At 39.6% G+C, this 27,379-nt stretch overlaps 3 protein-coding genes across 3 annotated transcripts; 1 reads left to right on the top strand and 2 right to left on the bottom strand.

Annotated features, from left to right (window-relative positions):
- Positions 1–16,848: 16,848 nt before the first annotated feature.
- On the top strand, positions 16,849–18,163 carry LOC140762020 (proline-rich protein 2-like). Its single transcript, XM_073099620.1, has 2 exons — positions 16,849–17,115; positions 17,232–18,163. The coding sequence occupies exons 1-2, from the start codon at positions 16,944–16,946 to the stop codon at positions 18,014–18,016; spliced, it is 957 nt and encodes a 318-aa protein (XP_072955721.1). The 5' UTR covers positions 16,849–16,943; the 3' UTR covers positions 18,017–18,163.
- A 5,044-nt stretch (positions 18,164–23,207) lies between these two features.
- On the bottom strand, positions 23,208–23,723 carry LOC140762232 (uncharacterized). Its single transcript, XM_073099896.1, has 2 exons — positions 23,361–23,723; positions 23,208–23,279 (listed from the first exon to the last, which is right to left on the bottom strand). The coding sequence occupies exons 1-2, from the start codon at positions 23,721–23,723 to the stop codon at positions 23,208–23,210; spliced, it is 435 nt and encodes a 144-aa protein (XP_072955997.1).
- Positions 23,724–24,626: 903 nt separating this feature from the next.
- On the bottom strand, positions 24,627–26,739 carry LOC140762231 (uncharacterized). The gene is made up of 5 exons (XM_073099895.1): positions 26,407–26,739; positions 26,155–26,289; positions 25,460–25,945; positions 25,215–25,349; positions 24,627–24,776 (listed from the first exon to the last, which is right to left on the bottom strand). The coding sequence occupies exons 1-5, from the start codon at positions 26,737–26,739 to the stop codon at positions 24,627–24,629; spliced, it is 1,239 nt and encodes a 412-aa protein (XP_072955996.1).
- Positions 26,740–27,379: the final 640 nt, after the last annotated feature.

Here is a 27,379-nt window from a genome sequence, read left to right as displayed (position 1 = left end):
TTTTAAATTACTTTAGTCATGTTATTTAATTATTGTTGGCAAACATGAGCCTTAATATTAATTATCGATAAAGAATAGTATTGTTAGGTATAGTAATTGCCATAAATTAATATAAATAAATGAGGTGATAGATGAGAGTACCACTACGAATTTCTTTAACGGGAATTTATCTATAATTGGAGTTTGATAACTATATTACATGTGCGACTATATTCAATAAAGTAAATCAACCCAATGTGGTATATTTTATTTAGTTCAAATCGACAATAACGAGTGAAACGGGAAATATGATGAGAATTATATTAATAACCGCTAATGGTGCGTCAGACCGTCATAATTAATATACCAACTCTATTGGATTAATAAAGGTAAGAATTTTTGGATGGGCCTACTCAAACCTATATTGAATGTCAGTACGGTTATTTAATTATTTAGTGGTAGAATTGTTATGCTCATATTTTATTACTTTTATTTTTGAGCTGGACTCAATGCTATACAAGGATGATCCGTGGCATAGTTGAAGTTGATTAGCTTGGAAACTTGTCATGCAAGTAAATCCTCCGTTGTTTAGGAATAGTATAATTCTGATGTGATGTTGGCTTTATGAATTCATGACATGCAAATCACACGTGTGCAAATATTTAGTTATTGTTTAGCTTAATTATATTTACTTTATTGCCTCATATTTATTCATGGATTGTTAGTGCATACCTAAGTATGATATCTTGATGTATATGCCATATAATTGATGATATTAATCATTGCACTACTTGCACGTATTATAACGTAGTTAAGTCTTGACTAGGCAGTACCCCTCACTAACTCAATCCGAGGTTATGGGTAGAGTTCATTTTATGGTGCCTATGAGATAAATGGTTTACGCCTAAGGTTGTTAGCATGAATGGCATTTAGGCGATCACACTGTTCTGTCAGAGACTAGACACTAGTGATATGAAAGTATGATTGAGAGGTAGGAGTCTTAGACCTAGCGGTACTCGATGACGCACGGTCATGGAGTCCATTGATGAGCTGAGGATTCTTGACTATCCCGCTGTGGGTAGTGATGATTGTAGAGATGGAAATATCAGCTTACGACTCGGGTCCTTAATCTGTTGGCCACAAACAACCAGTCATATGTAGCGTCGCCAGACATGTACGGGCGATAATACCGCTAGATGTCTATTCCTCCTCAATGCATGAGATGATTAGTGAGCATGTGTTTATGATGTGGTAGATAGCTCGATGAGTATATAATGATGATTTATGGCTATGGCTCTATAGGAGCATGAGAGCAAAGATTTGATAGTTTAAACAATGCATATCATATATTCCCTTATTATTATTTGTGAGTTGTAGATATGGACATGAAAGACATGTTGAATGGATGCACTTTTATGATCAAGTTGTCATACCTACATTTTTTGTGACATCTTTCCTTACACTAATTTTAAACTTTAGAGGTGTATACTTGCTGGGCTTTGTGCTCAACACCTTCGGTGGAAATATTTCAGATTACTTGATGACCCTGAGTTCGCAAGGAGTTGGTGAAAAGTTGCTCATAGTCTTTTTTATCTATTTCACTGTAATACGTAGGTATTTACCCTATTTAAGTTGTATGGATATATATTTTGGGGCTTGTTGTGGCCTATTGATATTTTGGGTTTCTTTTGTTGTATTATTTACATAAATGTAGGGTCTTTATCTTGTTATTGTGTGGAAACTTGACCAACAGGTCACTTGGAACCATATGGGTTCCACCCATATAGGTTCCAACCAGGCCGGACCAGCTAGCTCTGTTAAGCTCACTAGCGCCGTAGCTGTAGCGTCGACATCCCCACCATCTCTCTCTCTCCCTTTAATTCTCTCTCTCTCTCTCCCTCTTGCCGACGATGGCCTACCATTGCTGTCGCCGCCGAGGTGAGCTCTTCTCCTTCTCCTCTTCCTCTCTCTCTCTCTCTCTCTCTCTCTCTCTCTCTCTTTCTCTCTCTTTCTCTCGCCTTCTTTCTTTCTTGCGCATGGGCTCGGGCTTGCCACCAATGGTCGGTGTTGGTCCGGCTCCTCCTTTCCTTCCCTTTCTTCTTCTCTTCTCTTCTTTCTCTTTCTTCCTTCTTCTTTCTTCTTCTTCCTTTCTTTTCTTCTTCCCCGATTCCTCTTTCATGGCTGTTATAGTGCTAGGCTCGGCCCATCACTATAGCAGACATCCCGAGCCCAGCATTATAGCAAAGATTACTTTTCTTCTCCTTTCTATTAATTATTTAATTTATTTTCTAATGTCAAAGTAAATTAGTTTATTTAGTAATTAATTATGTTGATAATTTACACTCACTAGTATAATTATTAGCCAAGTATTTTTAGTATAATAATTAATTAATTATAATTATAATATTTGCATATAAATTTTATTTATGATTTAGTTATTATTTATTAGATTAATTCATGTAGCCTTATTAATAATAATCTTATATTTATATTTATATTTATATTTATATTTTAAATAACTATTTTTAGCATTTTATTATTGTCTACTACTTTGTATAAAATGAAATACTAAGTTTGCATATTATTTTTGTATAATAGGATAATGATTATGTTACATATAATTTATGATTAATTAAATAAGAGTACGCATTGTGATACACTTAGTTAGAATCTTTTCTTGTTGCATTAGGTGTTTATTTTCATTAAAATAAAATTCATGTAGGTCGTGTTCGAACGTAGGATGGGTCACGTTCGAATGCCCTTGCGAACGCCTGCATTAGGTTCGCAAATATAAACAACATATATTGTGCATTTGAACATGGTCGGGCGAGTTCGAATGCTCGCGTTAGAACACTTGCATCACGTTCGCACAGACAGAGATGGAGCTTTTTGGGTGCGTTCGACTACGATCAGACGCGTTCGAACGTGATCGACGAAAATCTTTTAAAATTAGGATTTCATATTATTTTAGGACTTGTTGGCTAGCCTCTATAAATATGTAGATGGCAGCCAACTTCATTATGCTATTAGATCATTGATTTCTTGCCTCTTATCTTCTCTCCAGACTTTCTCTCTCCTCCCTCTTCACCATCCTTCCACCTCTATAGTTGGCAAGGTTTTTCCTAACTTCTAATCTCCCTTGACTGTCGAGCCACCCCTCTTCTTTGGGATCTCGGCCACTTCGTTCCCTTCATCTACTTCCCTTAATTACATCCACAATCCACCCTCATCTCCATACCTATCCATAACCCTAACATCCACTCCATCCATCACCACCATCATCACCCATGTTATTCCATATTTTCGTCCCTGCTAAAGTTCGAATCAGCAAGTTACGGATCTAACCCAATTAGTTTTGTAATTTTTTGACTATTAGAGAATATCTGACAAATATTTTCCCACGATTATGTAGAGATTGATTCCTATAATACATTCCGATCTTGAAGGAATCGTAGCGTAGCCTATCTTTGGTACGAAAACCTATCAAGTGATATTAGAGCTTATCAATTGGTATCAGAACTTATCACATTGCAAACTAATTAGTAATAAGATTATATTTATATTTTATTTTTATAAATCTTGTATATGGTCGTTGTTAGTTATTTACAAAAGGAGATAAATTACTATATACTTATTACTTATTCTATAATTAGCAAACTAGGATTTTTATTAAGTAAATATAAATTTTGGTAATAGCATATGTATTATCACAATTAAATTTATCCTATGAACCTAATTAATCTTAAAGATAATAAACTATCATATTTTACTCGAACGGATTACAATCGGATAAACAACTAACTTTATGTTACCTAAACATTTTCATATCCCAAACCCCTTATGTGAGACCTTATGGATCTTGTTAGCGATGTGTAGTCACTCGGTTACCGGATGTGAGGAATACGTGGTTTGAGTCTTCTAATTAGAAATGAGTAGTCTTATCCTCTAGACGCCTTTCTCAAATTAGGATATATGTATAATTATGTATATATATGTTTTGGCCTCTAGCATGATTATATGACCTTATCTATAGATGATTTTAGTTGAGCATATTTTATCATGCATTTGATTATATTGATCTAGAATATGAGTATATTGATGACATATAGAGATGATTGGAGATGATTATACTATTATAACTTTGTATCGGGATGATCTCTAGCATGAGTATGCATGTAATAGACTAGTAGGGATATACATGTGTTCGATATATGGTTGGAGACTGCATTGTATTATTTTTTTCTTGACTTTCTGACCACCTAAATTACTAATATATATGACTTGTTATTGTACTGGATATAGGTAAGTGATCTATCATATACAAGAAAATGCATAAATCTCATTGATAAGAAAGTTGATAGAAAAAGCATGAAGGTACCCAAGTAGGCGCTAGGGTTAGGGGTGCTTGGAGTGATGATTTTGGTCGCTGATATATGATATCTTGTAGCCTATGTCCGAGGTCAGTTGAGTCTGTGTCCACAGATAATCAGACACCTATCATTCGCTATGGAATGCGTATAGCGAGTTACCCTCATGTGATTTATATTAATTGGTGGGGTACTCGATCTGGATGGATTTTAATATACCCTTAGCGTATGATTGGGTATGATTATGACTGAGATACTCTTAGTGTATAGCAGGGTATGCTTTAAGCCTACGGGTAGAATATTGAGATCAGGTACCGGGTGTTGACTATGCATAGTGGTCTAGTACGATGTTATTATACCGAGATGTCAATGATAATGTTGATGTTGATAAATGCATATGATTTTATTATCATCTGATATACCTAATTTTTAAGTAGTCATTATGCATCATATATGAGTGCATTTGGTATCATAACATGGTCATGGTTGTCAGACATCATATGTGTCATATTGAGAGAGTTATGATAATAGTATGACATAGAGATATATTTATTCATTGTCGAGAATTATATATACTTTTATCAATTATGGCGTTGTATCTACCTTTTATTTATGTATTATTGACGACACATTTATATACTCATTCATGACATGATACTCTTTCTGATTCATATTATCCAGTGCATAATTTACTTTTTGTATGGCATCACTGATTTAGGGTAAGGTTTATTCACTGAGCCTTTTACTCATGGCTCTCTTTATTTCTTTTCTAACCCCCTAGATTTCGGATGTTGTTGAAATAACTTATATTTATCGTTCTACCCAGTATTAGTGATAGTATTGAAGGATAATAGTTTAAGCATGTTTGGGATCAGAGTATACATTCTGTAGATCTTGGAGATAATTTACTTAAATAAAATGTATTGTTTTATTATAGGAAATTATGTCATTTCACTATTATATGGTTACGGTTAGTAGAACATATATTTATCGTTGTTGTATTGTTTTATTATAGTGAAATTATGTCATTTCACTATTGAGGTACTTTTGAGTAGAACATGATACAATTAATAAATAACACTTTCTATATTGTAGAATCAGTGTACGTTCTTTCTTGTAGACTAGTAGTATTATTGATGTCTATAAATATAGTTTGATTACCTGACTGACCCAAATCTAGGAATTTATTTTTATTTGGGAGTTACTTGTGGTTATGTAATATTAGGAGTTAATGAGTAAATTAGTAAGGGGGAAGTATGAGTTATGGATCTGAAAAAGTGAGATTAAACAATTGTCGATCTGATTAAAAGGTAGTAAAACTAGACATGTTAATTTTCTTACAACAATACCAGCTACAGCCGAGCCCTCTCCCCGCCAGCCCAGTCCCCTCCTTTCCCTTCCTTTCTTCTCCTCTTATCTTCTTCTTTCTTCTTTCTTCTTTCTCAACTTCTCCTCCAGTTTCTACAACAGTGCTAGCAATATATATTTTTTATTTTTATTTTTTTGTTTATTTATTTATTTAGGTATTTTTTTTCTTAATTAATGCAAATAGATTATTTAAATATTAATTATTTTAATAATAATATATATTTTTCAATATGATTATTATTAATTATAATTAGTATAATTAATGATTAATTAGGTTATAAACTATTACACATAAGTATAGGTAATACTTATATTTATTTATTTAATTATTTATATTTCTATTAGATTAATAGATAGATTTGTAAATTATAATTATTAGATTTATATACTAATATTCTTATGATATACATTTTAAGTAATTATAATAATTTATTATATATTATTATTTTGTAACAAATGAAATGCTAGGCTTATTTATTTATTATTTTGTAAAGTAAAAACTACAGAGTCCCTAATTAATCAAAGATAGAGTGAGAACCACAACTTAATTATAATTAGATTTATATCTATATTTATATGTTTATTTATAATTATAATTATATATTTAGCCTTTTATTTTATTGTATAATGCCACTCTTAGACTATTTTTATCTGAAAAGGAACACCCCTTTTATTCTTATTTCATATCCGACCCTTTTATAATAATAGTATATTCTTAATATTAGACGTTTATTTATAATGTAAATCTAAATAGTTATAAAGATAAGTAAAAATTCTAAAACCTAATAAATCATCATATTTTATATGAATGGATTTTAATTAGATAAACGACAAATTTCATGTTACCTAAATATTTTCAGATTCTAAACCCCTTATGTGAGACCCCATAAATTCTGTTAGCGATGGTTGATACTCGGTTGATAGATGTGAGGGATACGTGATTCATGTCTTCTGATTAGATGTGAGTAATCTTATCCCCTAGACGCCTTTATTAAATTATGATATATTATATAATTATATATATGCATGTTTTGGCCTCTAGCATAATTACATGATCTTATCTAGAGATGCTTTCAGTTGAGCATATTTTATCATACATTTCATTAGACTGATTTGTGATATGAGTATGCTAATGACATATAGAGATTATTTGAGATGACTATACTGTTGGGATTTTATGTCGAGATGATCTTTAGCATGAGTATACATGTGATATACTAGTATGGGTATACATGTGTAGATATATGATTAGAGATTGCATTGTATCATTTTTTTTCTTGACTTCCTTACCACCTAAATCCCTGATATGTATGACTTATTGTAGTATTGGATAAATACACGTGATCTATCAAATAGAAGGAAATGCATAAATCTTATTGATAGGAAAGTTGATAAAAAAAGCATGAGGGTACCTAAGGAGGCGCGAGGGTTAGAGGTGCCTGAGGTGATGATTATGGTTGCTGATATGTAATATCTCGTGGTCTCTGTCTGAGGTTAGTTGAGTCTGTGCGCACAGACAATCAAATATCTGTCGTTTGTAAAGGCATGCATATGGCGAGTTACCCTTATGTGATTTCTATCAACTAGTGGAGTACCCGATTTGGATGGATATTGATATACCCTTAGCGTATGGTAGAGTATAATTATGACTAAGATACCCTTAGCATATGGGAGGGTATAATTATGATTAAGATACCCTTAGTATATGGTAGGGTATGCTGCCTATGAGCAGAATGATGAGATCGGGTACCGGGTGTTAACTGTGCATAATGGTCTAATATGATGATGTTATTCAAAGTCAATATTGATGACTAGGATATTGAGAAATGCATATGATTTCATTATCATCTGATATACCTGATTATTTAGTGGTCATTATGCATCATATGTGGTTGCATTTAATATTATAATATGGTCATGGTCGGCATGCATCATATGTGTCATATTGAGAGAGTTATGATGATGGTATAACATTGAGAGTTGTTTATACATTGTCGAGAATTATATATTTGATCAGTTAGGACATGATATCTACTATATATTTATATATTATTAAAGATACACTTATATAGTCATTTATGGCATGATACTCTTTCTAATTCATATTATCCAGTATAGCGACTTAAGATATCTTAAAAAGATATTTTAGAGTAAAGATGAGGTGAGCTATAGATGCGACACAGTATAGAAGATTATTTATATTGAAATTAAGTTGTAGCATTATTAGATATTTGTACTCTTTTGTATCAGACGATGAATTGTATAATACATGTCAAATTATAGTGTACTCATGTATTAGTGATTTTAGTTATATTTTGATGGTTTGTTGTGGCCTGTGTGGGCCCTACCAGGTTATATAGTTGTCTAGTATGGTTGTTGTAGATATAGATATGGATATATTCACATGTTTAATTTGATTATGTCATGATTAATTTTATGATCGATTATTTGAGCATAGGAATATATCTATGCATGGTGGCCACGCCCGTCCTATCGCGTGAGCGGTGTGTGCCATATGGGTGCGTGAGTGTGCACATACCCGTGCCAGGCAGGGGCGTTACACTTCCTTTGCTATAATTAATTGCAATTAATTACAATATATATGGGCTTATATGTGATATAAATAAATATTGAATAATGGACCATCAAATATCTAATCAAACCCGTTATGAAGTGATCAAATTAAGTATTATTTATTGAGTTTAATATGTGTCATGAGGAGTGGGGCTTTTAATGTGCAGAACGCGTATTAATAACTTTATGATTTAGTGATGGTAATGTAATTATGCTATTGGTCCCTAGGTAACACAATTAAATATGGTAATTTCTGTAAATAAAAAATAATATAGGCAAGTTCTGAGTTTAGACCCACTAAGGATCTAATAAGGAAAATAGGCTATAAATGAACTCTTCTAAAGAGGTGCCTATTAAAACAGAATAGAAAGAGGTCTATCTCCATCTCTTTGAATTCTGATTCTCTCTCTACTTTCATCTCTTTATCTCTCTTATAAATAGAGATTGATGTTGAGTAAAGTCTTCCAGGGATCACTTGCGATTGTGTCTTTTTGGAATATTATGGCTATGGGCCAAGGTAATTTAGAATCAAAAATTAGAAGTTCACTAGAGGATCATAGTAAATCTAGGATTTATGATTTTGATAAGCTCTGATACCAATTTGTTAAGGCTCAGATATCAAATTGATGGGATTTAGAACCAAAAGATCGGCTATGGAACAATTCCTTAATATCTGAATTTATTGCAGGAAGCAGTCAGTACAACTATAGGAAAATATTAGTCAGATATTCTCTGGTAGTTAGAAAATTATGAAATCAATTGAGTTGGATCCGTATCTTCCTAACAACTTTCGTATTTATGCCCTTCTTAGATTAGAACTGTAGCAGGGACGAAAATACTGAATAACATGGGTAATGGTGTTGGTGACAGGTGGAGTGGATTGTGGAAGTGATTAATGGAAGTAGACGAAAGGAATGAAGTGGTCGAGATCCCAAAGAAGAGGGGTGGCTCGATAGTTGAGGAAGATTAGAAGCGAGAAGAAATCTTGCCAACGGTAAAGGTGGAAGGATGGTGAAGAGGGAGGAAGGAAGAGTCTAGAAAGAAGATAGGAGGCAAGAAATCAAGAATCTAATAGCAATATAAAGTTAGGTGCCATCCACATATTTATAAAGGCTAACCAACAAGTTCTAAAACAATATGAAACCCTAACAAACCAACTAAACCAGTATTCCTTATCTTCTCTGAATACCTTTTGGATTAAGCTTTCGTTTTGTCATAGATATATTCTAAATCTGGAGAAGTCATGAATATCAAAGTTGTAAATCTAGAGGTTGTCGATCTTATCTAACTAGGTTGATATTATTTGGATATGTGTCGAATATTCTACAAATATTTTTCAAAACTACACAGAGCTGGATTTAGCTAATTAGATAAAATCCTAACTAAGTGTATCATCCCACCACGCTTCTCCCACCTTTCCCTCAAGGTGAAAAGTCAGGAAAACGTTCCAAGATATCAGTCTCCAATTCCCATGTCGCCTAATCAGATGGCTTGCCAAGCCACTCAACTAGAATCTCCATCTCCAATGTGGTACCATGTCGGCGTCGGCGTCTAGCAAGTACTCGAACTGGCTCTACAATCTCTATCTCCTCCAATGGCTCTGGTAGAACTGGTCTAACAATCTCATGATCTCCAATGCACTCTCTCAATAATGAAACATGAAAGACAGGGTGCACTCTCGACCCCTCTGGTAGCTCCAAACGATATGCAACCGGACCAATACGCTCCAACAATGCATTCGCGGTCCAATAGCAAACCGCCTCGATTCTCCAACTCGGGATGGCACTCCGGATCATCCATCACCTCCTGCAACAATCTCAAAATATCTGGGTCAGATGTACATGCGTACCTCATCTCATCAAGAAAGGATAAGATAGGAGATAAATAGGCTGCAAGCTCGGTAGTATCAGGTTGGCGTGATAGTGCATCGGCCGCTCTATTTTTCATTCCCTTCTTGTATTGAATTTCATAATCATACCCTAGCAATTTTGTGATCCATTGCTACTGTGCCGGAGTGTATGCGCTGTCCCATAAAGTATGGAAGGCTCCTCTGATCGGTTCAGATAATGAATCGTCTACCGATCAAATAAGGTCTCCACCTTGTCACGGCATGTAGAATTGCTAGCATCTTTCTCTTATAAGTCGATAATTGCTGAAATATTTGCGATAAAGCCTTACTAAGATAGGCAATGAGACGTCCATCTTGCATTAGTACAGCTCCTATGCCAGCACCTGATGTATCATATTCAACAATGAATTCTTTGGTGAAGTCTGGTAGTGCTAGAATGGGTGCCGTCGTCATTGCTGTTTTCATTTTTTCAAAGGCTGAAGTAGCTTCATCCGTCCATCTAGAAGAGTCTTTCTTTAACAAAGAAGTGAGAGGAGCAGCGATCTTGCCATATCCGGCAATGAATCGACGATAATAACCAGTCAGCCCCAAAAATCCTCTCAATCCGGTGGTAGTAGTAGGAATAGGCCAAGCGGTCATACATGCAACCTTTTGAGGATCGGCTGCTACACCATCCGCTAAAATGATGTGGCCCAGATACTCCACCTTTGGTACTCCTCATAGGCACTTGGACTTCTTGATCTTTAATTGGTTTTGCTCCAACAAATTCAGCATGTGCTCCAAATGCCGCCAATGCTCCAATTCAGTCCCGCTATACACCAAAATATCGTCAAAAAAATACTAAGACATACCTTCGCAAGAGAGGCCAAAATATATCATTCATGAGGCCTTGCAAGGTAGCTGGAGCATTGGTGAGACCAAAAGGCATCACTCAAAACTCGTAATGCCCATCCAGAGTTCGAAATATCGTTTTGTGTACATCTGCCGGGTGAACTCTAATTTGATGATACCTGGCCCTCAAGTCAAGCTTACTAAATATAGTCGCCCCTAGAAGCTCGTCCAGCAACTCCTCGATAACCGGAATAGGATATCGGCCCTTGACGGTAATTATGTTTAGTGGTCAGTAGTCGACACAAAAACGCTATGTCCCATCCTTTTTTCGCACCAAAAGCACGGGGGATGAGTATGAGATATGACTTGGTTGTATGAGGTCTTGCTCTAACATCTCAGCTACCATCTTTGAGATAACTTCTTTTTGTACATGTGGATACCGATATGGCCTCACATTTGCCGGTGTAGCCCCGGGTACAATCTCCATGCGATGGTTTGTCGCCCTCCTCGGTGGCAACTCCTGCGGCTCCTCAAACAGTCCAAAAAAGTTATCTAATAAATTGGACAATTCAAACTCATTTGAGGCTCATCTCCTGCTGGTCCTAACTGAAGAAGATAGGCCAAATCATACGCACCATGCAGCCCCACCATAGGCTGCATTGCAGGAATCAGCGAAGTCCATACACCATCAAGCCGCATATCTTTGTTTTCTTGTTTATATTTTATCCACATGCTCTAGAAATCAAATGTGATGGGTTCCAAATTTTGTAACCACTAAGCACTAAGGACAACGTCCGCTCCTTGTAACGTCAACGGATACAAGTCCACAATGATATCGTGTCCTTGCACTCGTATACCGACTCGGCGACATAAGCTCTCCGCCCTAAGCTTCATGCCGTCTTCAATAGCAACGTCAAACCCCGTAGTCGGTTCGGCATCCAAACCCAATCTCCTCACTAACCTCATATCTAGAAAGTTGTGTGTACTCTCCGAATCAATGAGGATGTGCACAAAATACTTTCTAATGAGTCCATCTACTCGTAACGTCCTCGGCGCAAAAGTACCCGAATATGCATGCATCGATATTTCAGCTTGGATATCTTCCTCAACGGTCTCCTCATGGGTCTCCTCTGGACACTCTCCATCATCATCAATCTCATCATCCTCCTCAGGACCATCGATAAGCATCACACTCCCGATTGGTTTAGAACACCGATGACCGAGGGTGAAACACTCATCACATCGAAAGCAAAGACCCTTAGCTCTTTGCTCCTCCACCTAGGCAGGTGTGAGAGTTCGAACGGGGGGTCTAGTGCCTCCTCTAACATCGAAAGAAGGTCTCAAAGGTAGTCATGGTCTAGTAGTCGCAGCCATTATTTTTGAAACCGCAGAATTTACAGCCGGCATTCTAGGTGCAAACCGCCCATCTCGGTTGCCCCAATTGGTTTTCGCTGCCATTTTTAGAGCCATATGTTTTTGTTCCATCCTCATGGCCTTCTAAAAGGCCTCCTCAAGAGTAGTAAGACATAGAGCACGAACATCCGCTTGTATCTCCTCTTGTAGCCTTGAAATAAATGTACTCATCAATGTACGTTCAGGCCACGGTGGCTCACAACGACTACTAACTCTTTCAAACTCAGTTTGGTACTCCAATACGGTAGTCCTTTGAACCATCTTACTTAATGTGGCAGTAAAATCTTTATATGCCACTGTCCCAAATTTGCGTGTAATCTTCATACAAAAATCAGCTCATCCAGTAAATCCACCACCACGAATAATCGACCTATACCAATGCAATGCCGTTCCTTGGAGGTGAAAGCTTGCCATCTGGATTTTTGCATCTTCCGTTGTACCTTGACAATCAAAATATTGTTCAACTTGAAATAGCCAATCCGTTGGATCATCGCCTTGGAATTTTAGAAAGTCCAAACGTGCGGTTCTCCCCCGAATAGCATTGTCTAGTTCGCGAAAGATTCTTGGTTCAGGTATAAACCTTTGTGCATATTGATCTCTTTCTCTAAATCCTCGAGCATGTCCATCACCATCTCCATAGGGATCAAGCTCATCCTCATAGTGCCAATCCTCCTCATCGACGAAGCGCACTGGTGCCTCACGCCTCTCGGGTTCCACTACTGCCAGTCTTGGGTTTTGTAACGGAGGTGGAGGATGATGTGAAAGCATAGGTAGGAGGGGATCATTGACACTCATATGACGCACCTGGACTTGTGAGGTATCGGTTCGATGGGGTCCCACCGCTGGTCTTTCTTGAAATTCTGTTCGTCGTCGAGAAGATGATGAATCCAATCGATTCACGACATATTCCTTGAATTCATTGTGATCCTTTTGTATGTTGTCAACTCTATGCAACAATTTTTGGAACATGCCCCTTAGTTTATCCATATTCGAACCCATAGACGTTGGTTGACTTGGTCCTACCGTGGTCGCTCCAAGGGAATCGGCCTCATGGTTAGGATCATCGTGCATTGCGTCCTCCCTTGTCGATATGCTCTCCATAGGTCTACTTATTAATGTCATCTTCTTTGTTTCAACCATTAATGGAGGTTTGAGGTTCGCCTACTTGATACCAATTGATAAGCTCTAATACTAATTTGTTAAGGCTCGAATACCAAATTGATGGGATCTAGAACCAAAAGATCAGCTACGGAACAATTCCTTAAGATCTGAATTTATTGTAGGAAGCAGTCCGCACAACCGTGAAAAAATATTCGTCAGATATTCTCCAATAGTTATAAAATTACGAAACCAATTAGGTTGGATTCATTATCTTCCTAATATACAACTTTCGTATTTACGCCCTTCGCAGATTCGAACTGTAGCAGGGACGAAAATATGGTATAACGTGGGTGATGGTGGTGGTGATGGGTGGAGTGGATGTTAGGGTTATGGATGGGTATGGAGATGAGAGTGGATTGTGGAAGTGATTAAGGGAAGTAGACGAAGGGAACGAAGTGGTCGAGATCCCAAAAAAAATGGGTGGCTCGACAGTTGAGGGAGATTAGAAGCGAGGAGAAACCTTGCCAACGGTAGAGGTGAAAGGATAGTGAAGAGGGAAGAGGGAGGAGTCTAGAAAGAAGATAGGAGGCAAGAAATCAAGAATCCAATACCAATATAAAGTTGGGTGTCATCCACATATTTATAGAGGTTAGCCAACAAGTCCTAAAACAATATGAAACCCTAACAAACCAACCAAACCGGTATTCCTTATCTTCTCCCAATACCTTTTGGATTAAGCTTTCATTTTGTCATAGATATATTCCGAATCTAGAGAAGTCATGAATATAAAAGTTGTAAATCTAGAGGTTGTCGACCTTATCCAACTGGTCTGATATTATTTGGATATGTGTCGAATATTCTATAAATATTTTTTCACAACTGCGTAGAGCTGAATTTAGCTAATTAGATAAAATCCTAACTAAGTGTATCAAATTTGTGATATGATTATGCATGAATTAATATTCTTTCATCCTCTTCTTTCACCTCCTATCCTCCACGACCTCACTTCAGCTTTAGGTTAAGGTAAGCTCATATATATTTTTTTCTACATAGATTTCGTACTTTGCACTTAGCTTTCCAATGATCGTACAAATACTGCCTCCTACTTTCTTTCTCCAAACCCAGGTTGAGGTGAGCTCGTACAGTCATTTCTTCCTCCTGATTTCTTCTTTTGCAATTTTTCTTTTTCACTACCATATTCATCTTAACAACTCCACTCTTCAATATGGTGAGAGCTCTCATATAGAAGAATGGTCAACTGATACGGTGCAAGACTAATTCAATCCGAATTAGAAATTAGCTTAAATTTATAAATTGCTGGAATTTATAATTTTTTTACAGTTTTAATAAAATAATTAATAAATATCACACAATGTCTAAAATATGAAACTAAAAAGATAAGATTGGCTAGCATCATGTGTTACGAATCGGCTTGATTCAATCCGAAATGGTTCTGGACTAGATTTGGGATGTGACTTCCTAGAATTTGGATATATTGTCGTCTATGAAAAGAGCTTTCTAACGAGTCTAAGATCGCAAGGTTTAGATAGTTAGATCTTGTGATATCGATCGAATAATGGCCGAAGGTTAGATAAACTCTAGCTTGATAGGCCTTTAATGGCTAGATATGTGCTAGGCTAATTCCTTGGTATGAAAGGGGAAAGGTTGTTGTAGAAGAAGGGGATTAGGAGTTAAAGAAAGTCGACCAAAGACTTAGGCAGTGAAAGGAAGGATGTGGGAGAGGGCACTAATGGCTAAAGTAAGTAGAGAAGGAGATAAAGACACAATGTCGTTTTTAATTATTAAATTCAACTCTAATTAGGGTTTCCTCCACATATTTATAGAGGCTTACCGTAGGGAACAAAACAACTAAGTTAAAATCCTAATAAACCAATAAATTTTGCCACAGTGCATTCGAACGTGCCCGATCGCGTTCGAAGCAAAATTAAAGTTCTCTATTGTTGCGAATGTGTATAGACGTTCGAATAATCACGTTCAAATTGTCCGAATCCGTTCGAACACACAATTTAGATTCTCTGTCTTTGTGAACATGTGCAAACATTCGCATGGCCCGATCGAACATGGTCCTTGCATTCGAACGCCTCCTAGCAAAATTCGTTTTATTTCTTCAAACAAAAATTAACTAGATAAATAGGCTCATCCTAATGAACCTAACGTTGCGAGTGGAGCCAATATGGACTAAGTCGTTTCATCATTACCTATGTTTTTCATATTTGAACTTTCTTTAAAATCGTATAAGAGGGCTAGTGATCCAATCTGAGGAAGATTTTAGTTTTATGACTCTTTGTTTTATTTCCGTTAAATAGAGTCTTATCATCTGCAATTAGTTAGTTTGTCATATTTATCACATATTTTGATATTTATAAATATCAAAAGAACTAAGATACTATGATATTTCATTTGAAATAGGTGGTATTTACAAAAATGTCACTTATATCCGTACAATAGAGACGAGCATCTTTCATTTTAAGTTTCTACTGGTATTTATTAAATATTGACTAATTATTTGGGGTATATTCAGATATTTACGAGTGCCACTAAAACTAAGATACTACAGTATTTCATTTGAGATCAGTAGCAAAAATGTTAGTTTAAACATAACTTATTCGAACAGTGACAGAAAATGTTAGTGAAACTTAGTATTAGTAATATTTTTTCATGTGCATTATTTTGACCGTTAGTATGTCACTAATGGACAAAATTCCTATAAAGTGATATATTTGATCGGTGGAGCAATTCCGGAGTAATAGTGTTGTGAACAAGACGCCCTACTAGTCATTTGGTGAGTTAAGGTGATCCAATTATTTGCCAACTTCGGTTGCCTACAATTAAGTCACCATGGCTTCACGTGGTACCCAATCGCTGGGTTTCACAAAGCAATCAGAATTATATGTGCACAAATATAGTTAGTGCATAGGGTAGAGAAGGAAGTAAATGTGCAATAATTATTGTTTTCTGAAGTAAAAATCCGGCCGCTGACAGAGTAACATAGTTCTGTCAATATATTGATGAATAATGTAGAATTACAAGTGCGGATCTTGTAAGATAAAAGTGCTCCTCTGTTTCGATTTGCAAGGGCAATATTCAAACACTTTAATTACTGAACGATTAACCGAGTGGAAAATGTCATTCTAAAGGTGGAAGAATGTTGATATGGTATTTGGAGAACGTTTATCGTAGGCGTAACGAAGTTAGTTGAGTTGATTGCATATGCATTTAATTGGCAAACCGCAAAAGCCGGTCGAAAATGGATCTATATTCCTTCACTAATGGGGCACCAAAATACATGTGAAGCCTTTGAAAGCCCTGTCGGCAAACATCTCCATATAAATTGGCATGGGAGGTTCTCACCCCTACTCAAAATAATCAGAAGTCGAGAGCTTTTTCTCTTCCTTTTCTTCTTCCTTTCCACCCTGTTCTACAAGTGGCCGGGTTCCATAATGGGAACTCTTCCGCTTTCCCGAAACCTCCTGTTTGGACTTTGTGCACTGCTCTTGGGAATTAACTTTGCCAATGCTGACTCTCAAGTTGAAACCACCGCTGTTGTGGTTGGCGCAACTGAATGCTTAGATTGTTTGGCGAAGAACATCAAAACTGAGCATGCGTCAAACGGTAATTAACTCTACTCCCATTTTCAGCGCCAAGGCTAGCCAAGTTAGAACCATATTAGTGAGATTATTAATGCGGTTTTGCATCTGTTTCTTTTTTCTTTTTTTTTAATAACGCAGGGCTTTACGTAGTAATCAAATGCAAGGCCAACACTGGAGAATATGAGACGAGAGGTGTTGGTAAACTTGACAGTGCCGGAAAGTTCAGTGTCAAACTCCCGAGCAATCTCCTCCAAGAAGATGGGAAGCTGAAGCAAGAATGCTTCACGAAGCTCCACGGTTCATCAAACACCCCCTGCCCAGAGAAGCCATCAGAGATAGTCTTGATGTCTATAGAGAAAGGCAGGCACACGTTCGCAGCAGCGGTCGAGAAGCTTCCCTTCTCGTCGGCGACGTGCGCGTCGGCCTTCCTATTGCCACCCCACAATTTCCCTCCGAAGCCCAAGTCGGACCACTTTCACAAGCACTTTCCGAGGCACATGCCCTTCTTCAAGAAGCCACTCCCATCGCCGACACCTGTGCCAGAATATAAACCACCGGTCTCGCCTGTTTACAACCCACCATCTCCGGTTCACAAGAAACCAGTCCCGGCCTACAAGCCACCGGTGCCGGTGTACAATCCGACGCCAACAACACCGGCAGTTCCTGTATACAAGCGGCCAGTCCCAACTCCAGCTGTGCCATACCACAAACATCCCGTAATTCCACCTATCTTCAAGAAGCCACATCCTAAGTTTAAGCTCCCTCCCATATACAAGAAACCCCTTCCTCCATTCTACCATCCCAAGTTCCCTCCTGTCCATGGCTGGCCTCCACTTCCTCCTTATTCCCCTCATCCCTGGAAAAAGTTCTTGAAGCCGAAGCATCCCATCTTCCCTCCTGCCAAAGAGGAACCAAAGCCCTAGAGGCAGTAGCCAGTGGTGACGTGGTTCTTTGATTTCAATAACTTTGTGCGTCTCGTATTTGGAGTAGTATTTCCCTTTCCAGTTAGTGTTGTAATAAAGGTTGAACTAAAATTGATATTAGAGTCACTCAACTCATATTTGGATTTATATTTTTTAATTTAGATATAGATATTACATAGATATTAAAATTTTAAATAATTGGATATAGATAATTTTTGGATATAAGTCAGGTATTAATCAGATTTTAAACGGATATGGATATAGATCGGATATGTATCAAATCTTAAACAAATATGAATTTAGATTAAATATAAACCGGATATTAATCGGATATAAATAAGAACCAATATGTTGGTACCACCTTACTTTTTTCAACACATAATATTAGCTAACAGACTGAAACCCCACAATGATATTATTTTTAGAACTCAAAATGCCTTTATTTCGGATGACCAGATTATTGACACCATATAAAACATATGAAGTCCTCGGGCAGCAATACTGGATCATTTCGTTTAAAAGCAAATCTCTCTGAAGCTTTTGATCGCATAGAATGGGCCTATCTCTACGATGTCTTAATTTTTCATGGTTTCCTAGTAGTCTAGATCATTTCTTTTGAAAGCAGATCTCTCTAAAGCTTTTGATCGCATAAAATGGGCCTATCTCTATGATGTCTTAGCTCTTCATGGTTTCTTGGTAGATTTTATTCATCTGATCCACTAGTGCATCTCCACCACGTCATTAACTGTGGATATTAATGACAGCAAGGGAGGTTTCTTTGTTCCTTCGCAAGGACTTCATTAGGACTGTCCCCTCTCACCCTATCTTTCATCTTAGGTGCTAATCTCCTTTTTTTCCTGCTGGATCAGGGATTAGCATCTACGAATATTCTTGGACTAAAGTTGGCTCGTTTGGCCCCTACCGTTACCCATTTATTATTTGCTGACGACCTGGTTCTTATCGGTAAAGCGTCTTCTAGGGAAGCGATGCATCTCAAATTCATTCTTGATGACTACTGCTTATACTTAGGTTAGGCCCTCAATTTTGAGAAGTCTGCTATTCATTTCAGCAAGCAAACTTCGAATTCTTCTCTAGCTGCTATTTTAGATATTGTTACGAATCAGATCTGGAATGATCCGTCCATAGGATAATTATGAAAATTTATGTAGAAGTACTTTTGTGAGGTAGGGTTCTAATAGTTTTAGTTCTACCTAAATTGGAGGTCGGAATGAAAAGATAAAATTAAAATAGTGGAGATAGGTCAGAGAGGGTAGAATAGTAATTTCTGTTGTTGTGGCGGTTGTCGGAGGATGGTGGTGGACGGCCGTATAGTAGGGTTTGGATGCTTAAAGGGATCTACGATTATGATCTACTCCTATGAAGATAAAGATAATCTAACGGCTAAAGTAAAAAGATAAGGACAAAAATAATAACTGGCTAAACTCAAATTTTTCTCAATGATTCTTATCAACGTATGTCCACCCCTATTTATAGAAGTAAAATCTCTACTGAATTGGTTCTACATATCGACTATCCGATTTATTTAAAATTTAAAATAGAAAGATAAAGTTAAGTAACTAATTTGGCTTGTCGGATTGTAACAATCCACCACACTTCCGACAACTTGTCCTCAAGTTAACTAACTACTCTCTCACATTCTTGTACTCATACAACTTGTCGTGTCAATCAGTGGATTCAGGTTCATCTTTCTCGAGTCCACCTAGGAACATGATGTGGGTTGGCTGGTGCATACATTTATGATCAGGGGTAAATCAGTTATCACAGTAAAAACATAAGTCTTTTCTTTGGTGTTTTCCAAGTCGTTGGGTACAAAGCGGCGCGTGATCATCTGTCAGTTAATCTGAGCCGTTGGTGCAAGCTGAATCGGGGCAAATGTCGTCTCTAGTGGGCCGTGGGCTTGGGCCGCCTTTTTTCTGTCCTCCTTGTAGATTTGGTTCAGCTGATCCAACTTGGACTCCATTAAAACAGCTAAGGAGAATGCCTCGTCAGAAATAGTGGGTCTCAAAGCTTTGACCTCAACCTGAATGTTAGGCTTAAGCCCACTAATGAAGGTACTCTTCTAGGCCGAGTCAGACCAGTTAGTGACTCGGTTGCATATCCGCTCGAACTCCTCCCAGTAAGCTCAAACTGTTGTTAACTGAGTCAGCTTAGTCAATATGGCATGAAAGTCCTCGTACTGGGTTAGACCGAACCGAGCACAAATCACATCCGCAAAGTCCTACTAAGACTCGAATAGTCGAGTCCGCTTAGCCAACTGGTACCACCTAATCGCCATGCCCTCTAAGTGAAATGAAGCTAGTTGAACCTTCTGGTGGTCGGGCGTGCTATGGTACGTGAAAAACTGCTCCGCTAGATAGGTCCAGTCTAACGGGTCTCCACTAGAGAATTTTGGAAAATCAAGCTTGACAGTCCGAGCTTGGATTCCAAAATATGGTCTGTCATCGCGGGCAAAGTGACCTCGGAGTTGAGGCTGGACTCATGGGTCATAGGCCCACGGGTTCGGCTCATGTCGCACACGAGCTACACGCGGGTCCGGCTTAGTGTAATGATGCGGGCCCACCAGTTCATTCCACCATTCTTCCTCAGGCTCGTACTCATGCTCGGGGTCTTATTCATGGGTTCCAAACTAGTTTAGACGAGGTGGTAAAACCGGTTCGCAAAAAATTGGCCTGCTTCAAAAATCGTGCACTTTATCTCCTTCAATCCAATAACCTAACCCTAACCCTAAGGCTAAATTTAGAATTCAGCCTAAGGGTGCCGCCACAAGGTGCATGGGGGTTGGCGGCAGCTGGGTTTGATCAGGGGTCGCCAGTTTTCGACCCTTAGCTGGTCCTCACGACGGTGGAACGACGGCAAGCGGTGGTGGAGGGCCAAACTCAAGTTCGAACTCGAGCTAGTGCAGCGGCTACCCTGGTGCATCCTCGGCTAGTCCATCGGCTCCCAGCGGCTACAAAAGGGACTAGTGGCCCAATTGCAAAGGAACAGCGGCGGCGGGAAGCCATGGCGGAGCCACCCCGATGTAGGGGTAGTTTCTACAGCTATGGTTGTCAGGTTTGGCCACCTGACAGTCATCGACGGCTGCTGCTGCCACCACTAGCCAGCAGTCGGCCTGAGGAAGCCAGCTGTGGTCATTGGTAGGTGCGAGAGCATCAGACCCGCGACCACCAGCCATAAGATTGCTGCAGCACGAACTGTCGTGGGTGGTAGTCTTCCAGCTGGTGCCAGTGAGAAAAGTGGCCTGGGATCAAGTGCGGGGTTCCTGTGGATGGGACTGGTCGTGGCTATAGGCGCCGTGAGCGTCTAGATGGCCGCTGGTGGGAAGCTAGGGTTTTTGGATTTGTATAAGAAAAGCTAAATAAAACATGTTACAGAAAATGTTAAATTAAAATAAAGCATGTTGAGGAAGGCTATTATTCCTAAAAGGAATAATAATGTATACCTTCAAAACCTTATGTAGCATAGTGCACCAAAGGATTTTAAAGAAGCAATGATGAAATAATAGGAATGATCCTTATGGTTGCAACTGAGAAAAATAGTTAGCATGTCATCTAATAGGTCGATTACCTAAACCAAACTAGGGCAAACAAGCAACAGAAAAATGACAAAATGAGCTCTTTTGACCAACAAAATGAACAAACTTGTAGAAGAGCGGTCACCTCTTTATCAATGCTGCTTTTGACCAACAAAATGAACAAACTTGCTGAAGAGCAGTTGCCTCTTTATCAATGCAGCACCTAGAAATAGAAGAACAACCTTCCATAGCCAAAGATCTTTTTTTGAGTTGCTTAACTTTCCTCTTATCAACATATTTTTCGGAGTGAAAACGGGGTGGATTAACTCTGACCCAACCCGCTATCCGACCCAATTCGAATTGGATTTGGATAAAAAATTCATATCCGATTCAGATATGGATATGGATACGAATATAATTTTTGAAAAAACCCGGATACAGATTTGGGTACAGGTCGAATATAATTTTTGGATTTGGATACGAATATCAGATATCCGTTTACCCGCATATTTTTTTGAATAATTTACAGTTTTTAGTTTAGTTATTTAAATAGTGAATATTGATATTGTTACTAATGATGTGTTATATATTATTTGTAGAGATTAATTCTTCTAAATTTATATGAATTTGACATACAAAAAATTTATTTTTTTAAACTCTTAATTTTTTTGTATTAATTATGTCTAAAAGGTTATAATTCGTTTAAACTTTGATTAAGATCCATTTAAGATCTAATCTTCTATCCAAAAATTATCCGTATCTGTTTAGTTAGTTTATGGTTTTAAATTTTGCTATCCATCCAATATCCGTATCCGAATCTGTATCTGGACTAAAAATATGGATCCGGATATGAGTTGAGCACTATCCGGTTCGTATCTGATCCATTTTCACCCCTACATTTCCCAAGATATTTTTCTACCTATCTGCAAATCCATGATGACAACATAAAAAGAATTAGATGCCCAGTAGAATATGGAAAAAGGAAATTTCTTCTATCAACAAAACAAGCTAAGGATAGAGCTACTTTAGACCAAAAAAGAAAAAAAAATTCTACTATAATACAAACTAACGCTTGGCTTACCCGGTTCAGACCAGGCTCCTTTGCACCTATCAAAGGACTCACCGTGGTAAGATAAAACAATCTTAAAGTTTACTCTCTCCCATCTCCCTCCTATACCTTTAGAAGGCAGTTGTCAATTCGTTTTCATCATGAGCATAACATTTTTGCAGAGAAATGAGCAAAACAAATTATATTAACTAAATAGAGAACTTTGATACATAAGTTAAGGGAGGAATCCTAAGGAAGAATAGAAGATTCATTGGGAAAGATCAACTCTCTAGTATGATTCCACTACCTTCAAGTTCAAATTCAACTTCTTCTTCTTCTTTTTTAAATCAAGGAGCTTCATTCAGCTGGATTACCCCAAGTTAGATAGCTAACCCAAGGTTTCCGCACCCAAGATGGTACATAAGTCTGAGGGGATAGGGTCCACCGGACCCAAAACCACAGTGGACATAGCCACCTTCCCGCAGTTGGCTGCCCAATATGCTACTCGATTAGCTTCTCTAAATACATTTGAGACTTTCCACTCATTAAATTCTTTCAGCAGTTCTTTACATTCTTCTACCATATTTTTAATGCACCGAGGAGGACTCATCTCACTGCGAAGGATAGTTGTGAGCTCCTGGGAGTCCATCTCTAGGATCAGCTGACGCTCTTTGTCCACGAGCCTGAGACAAAACCTCACAACCCATGCTTCCATATATAAGGCAGTCATATTAGGGCAAGGCTCCCATGCTAGCTTGCAACACCTTGCCATCCTCGTCTCGCAGCACCATACCAACACCTCCTTGGTAGTTCCTTGCATCATAGCATCCATCTGTATTAAGCTTTACCCAACCGATGTCCGGTGCTTCCCATTTGGCCTGCTCCCTTGTCGTAGTCTCCTTTGAAACCTTCTCTCTCTTAGCATATTCCTTGGCCATTGCTTGCACCTTCCTGATGATTACCTTCGGGCTTAACCTGCTTCCACTGAAAATCATAGTATTTCTTTGCTTCCAAACCTGCCGAAGGGTCGATGCAATGTTGGCCTTTACTACTATGTCCTTCTCTGCATCTGCATGCCAAGTAATGGTCAGCCAGTTCCCATCGACTTGGTGCGCCAAGCTCCCCATGCAGCGCTTTAACTCGGCTCAGCACTTTAGACTATATCTGCACGTGAAGAACAAATGGGTGATGGACTAGCTCCCTTGTGGGAAGACGCCGCCACGAGAGCTTCCACACAAAAGTGCGCACTCTGGGGGCGATCTGGAGCCTCCAAAGAAAGTTCCATCCTAGCCAGTTATCCCCCGTTGCTAGCATGAGGAAGGAGTATATAGATTTCGCCATTGGCTTGCCATGAGGATGCGGCCACCAGATCCACTTATCAGAGGTGGTAGGGCTCCCTGCTTGGAACGTCAAGATATCAAAGACCATTTCTTCTCCTGCCTCTCTTACGATCCAACAAGCATCCCACCTCTACCGATCAAGCAGCTTCTCCACCCGCACTGCCTCGTCTAGGAGACTAACATTCATTATCTTTAGTTGTCTGCTCCACGGGACCGATGAGAGCCATGGTTCTGCCGCAGCACTGGTTGCACTCCCGTTGCCTATCATCTTCTTGAGACCAAGCTTCCATATTCTCGCAACTCCGTTGATCGCCCTCTAGACCCATGAGACATTCGAACTATCAAAGCAGTCCCACCGGTTCATTGGCCCATACTTAGCAATAAGCAGGCTGACCCACAGTACATCCACCTTGTTCATCACCTTTAGTGCCAGCTTGCCTATATGCGCTATTCTGGCTCTCCAGAGGTCTTTGATCGCCAAGCCTCCCTCTGCTTTTTGTCAAGTAATAGTCTCCCAGCTTACTAAGTGCAATCCGCGTCCATTTGTTTTGTCCTATAGAAAAGACCTAGCCTTCTTGGTGATAGTCTCCAAAACCGAGTCTGGCAGCCAGGTACTCTCGAGCCAATACGTTGGAATTGCAAGAGAGTGGAGTTGATAAGAGTTCTTCGGTCGGTCGTCGACAACACACCTCACTTCCAGCTCACAAATTTCTTGTCCACCCGATCTACCAATACTTGGTGTTCCCTGACCTTTACTCGTTTACCCGAGATGATCACACCGAGGTAAACAAAAGGTAGCACCGCAATCTGAAGCCCAAGGCTGCCACTTAGTTCAGCCTGCTACATTGCCAGTAACCAGTTCGATAGGTATAGAGCTAACTTTTGGAAGTTCACTCTCTGGCTGGAAAGAGCCTCATAACGGTCTAGGCATTCTAGTATGCACTTCGTGTTGCACAGCGAAGCTTGAGCAGTTATTAGGAGATCATCAGCGTAAAGTAGGTGTGAGATCTGAACCTCACCTACCCTAAACCCCTGCAGTTCTCCATTACTCACCTTCCGGTTGATTAACCCGGTTAGGAGCTAAGACACCAAGGTGAATAGGTAGGGAGATAAGGGGTTCCCTTGCTTGAGACCCTTATGAGGTCAGATCCACTCTATCAGCTTGCCGTTGATTAGGATGGCGTAACGAGGCGACGAGATACATGCCCAGATCCACTTTCACCAAGTTGTCGGGAAGCCCATGCATGAAAGAGTGCCCATAACCGCCTCCCAACTCACCCTGTCATAGGCCTTTTTCATATCCAACTTGGCCATCATCACCGGTGGGGATAGCCTATCCGAGCACATCGAGTGTTTCACTTCTTGTGTAGCCAGTGTGTTGTCCATAATGCTCCGCCTTGCCACAAATGCTGCCTACTCGGACCCACCAAGGAAGGTAGCACCAATTTGAGTCACCCAACTAGGATGCGGGCGATAACTTTGTAGGCCACATTACAGAGAGATATCGAGCGATAATCATGAACCATGGTGGGGTGATCTCTTTTGGGGATAAGAGTGATGAATGTCTTCCCCCACCGGATAGGGAGTGAAGCGGAGGTGAAGAAGTGATTCACCGCCTTCAGCAGGCTTCCCCCCATGAATTCCCAATACTGGATGTAAACCTCCGCGTGCAAGCTATCTAGCCCCGGGGCTTTCCCACGTGGAAGGCTCCACAAGGCAGTCTTTATCTCTTCATGGGACACTGGTGCCTTCAGCTGCTGGGCATCCTCCAAGGATAGGCGGGGAAGCTCTGGCCATTCGTCCCTAGGGGGAGTGGTATTGGCCTCCGGTCCCCATAAGTTCTTATAGAAGTTAGAGAACAACCTGCCGACTCCCTTCGTCTTCTGCACCGAGTTGTCGTTGGTGTTGAGAACCCCTGGAATGCGGTTGCGTTGCCTACTGATTGTTGCCAAGAGATGAAAATACTTTGAGTTTCTATCACCTTCATTGACCCAGCGCAGTCTCGACCTCTGCAGCCACTTTAGGTTAATTTGTCTACTAATTGTTGCCTTATGGTTGTATAGACTCCTCAGCAAGGGAAGATCCTCCTCTTCGAATTGCCATTAATGTCTCGCCCCTCCATCTCCGTGATTCTGTCACTGATGCTTCGATGAAGTTTCTCTAGGTTACCCACTTCATGTTTAGCCCATCTCCGAAGGTCTCCTTGCAACCTACAAACCTTATGCATGAAATCGTGCATGGGGTTGGCTCTACCCGCTTGCCTCCATATCCGATCGACTACCCTTCCACAGCTTCCATACTTTAGCCAGTACATCTCAAAACGAAAAGGTCGCACCACCTTCTCACGAGTGATCTGCACAGTGAGTAACAAAGGGGCATGATCAGATGCCAATCTATCCAAGTGGAACATCGTGCAATATGGGTGATTCCCCACCCAACAGGAGTTTGCTAGCATTTGGTCAAGACGAACCCAGATCCGGTTGGCTCCAACCTGGTTGTTGCACCAAGTGAAAGGTAACCCCACATATCCAAGGTCGCATAGACCGATGCGCTCGACGAATGCTTTGAACACCTTGCATTTAGGGCCAAGCTCCACTCCTACTTCACTTTTCTTCTCATGTATCGAAATGTAAGCGTTAAAGTCCCCTCCGATGATCCAAGGCACATTGATGCCCCTCAAGGTTGGCAGTTCCTCCCATAGTTCACCTTGAGATTGAAGATTGTTGCTCACATACATCGCTATCCACATCCTCATCCGGCACATTCTACTGGTGATCACTAGATGGACCGCATAACGAGACATCGCTACTGCGTCCACCCAGCCAACCTCCATTTACCACAAAACCATAATGCCCCCAGACACTCCTAGCATCGGTATTGCGAACCAGCTCCAGCAGCGCCCTAAGGCTCGGGCTACCTTGTATGGGTTTCTAACAAAATCAGCATATCAAGGTTATGCTCTCTGTTCATGTCCCTACATCTATCTAATGCTTCTTTTTTAAGAGCACCTCTGCAATTCCACGTAATGGCTTTAAACATTGGTCTGTTGTTTGCTGAAGAAGAGGTCCTAGCTTAGCCTATCTCCCCGTTTGGCCGCCCCGGGCTGACCTTTCTCCAAACTCTCCAAGGTTGGCCCCGGTGGTATGCTCAAGCCTCTAGCTCTGACTTCCACAAGCGCTAGGTGAGAGTCTTCCACCTCCGTCTCCATTGCCTCGGGGGTCTCCTGACTTTGACCTTGGCAGAGGGCCTACTTCAGGTTGGCCACCACGACCGTGTGGAGGTCCGACAGGCTTTCCATCTTCTCCACCTCCGGTTTGATCTGGACAGAAGCCATACCCTCCAGCATGATATCTTTGGGGAAGGCGCCAGCCTGCATGGCTCCATTGCTTTTTTGTTGTATGGTTTTAACATAAGGTGATCGATGGGTACGTAAGCAGCTAGAC

The sequence above is a fragment of the Typha angustifolia genome, chromosome 7 (genome assembly GCF_048772165.1).
Source record: "Typha angustifolia cultivar Huaian chromosome 7, ASM4877216v1, whole genome shotgun sequence".
Classification (NCBI taxonomy): domain Eukaryota; kingdom Viridiplantae; phylum Streptophyta; class Magnoliopsida; order Poales; family Typhaceae; genus Typha; species Typha angustifolia.
The sequence above is the reverse complement of the archived record's forward strand: the minus strand, read 5'-3'. Positions and strand labels throughout refer to the sequence as shown.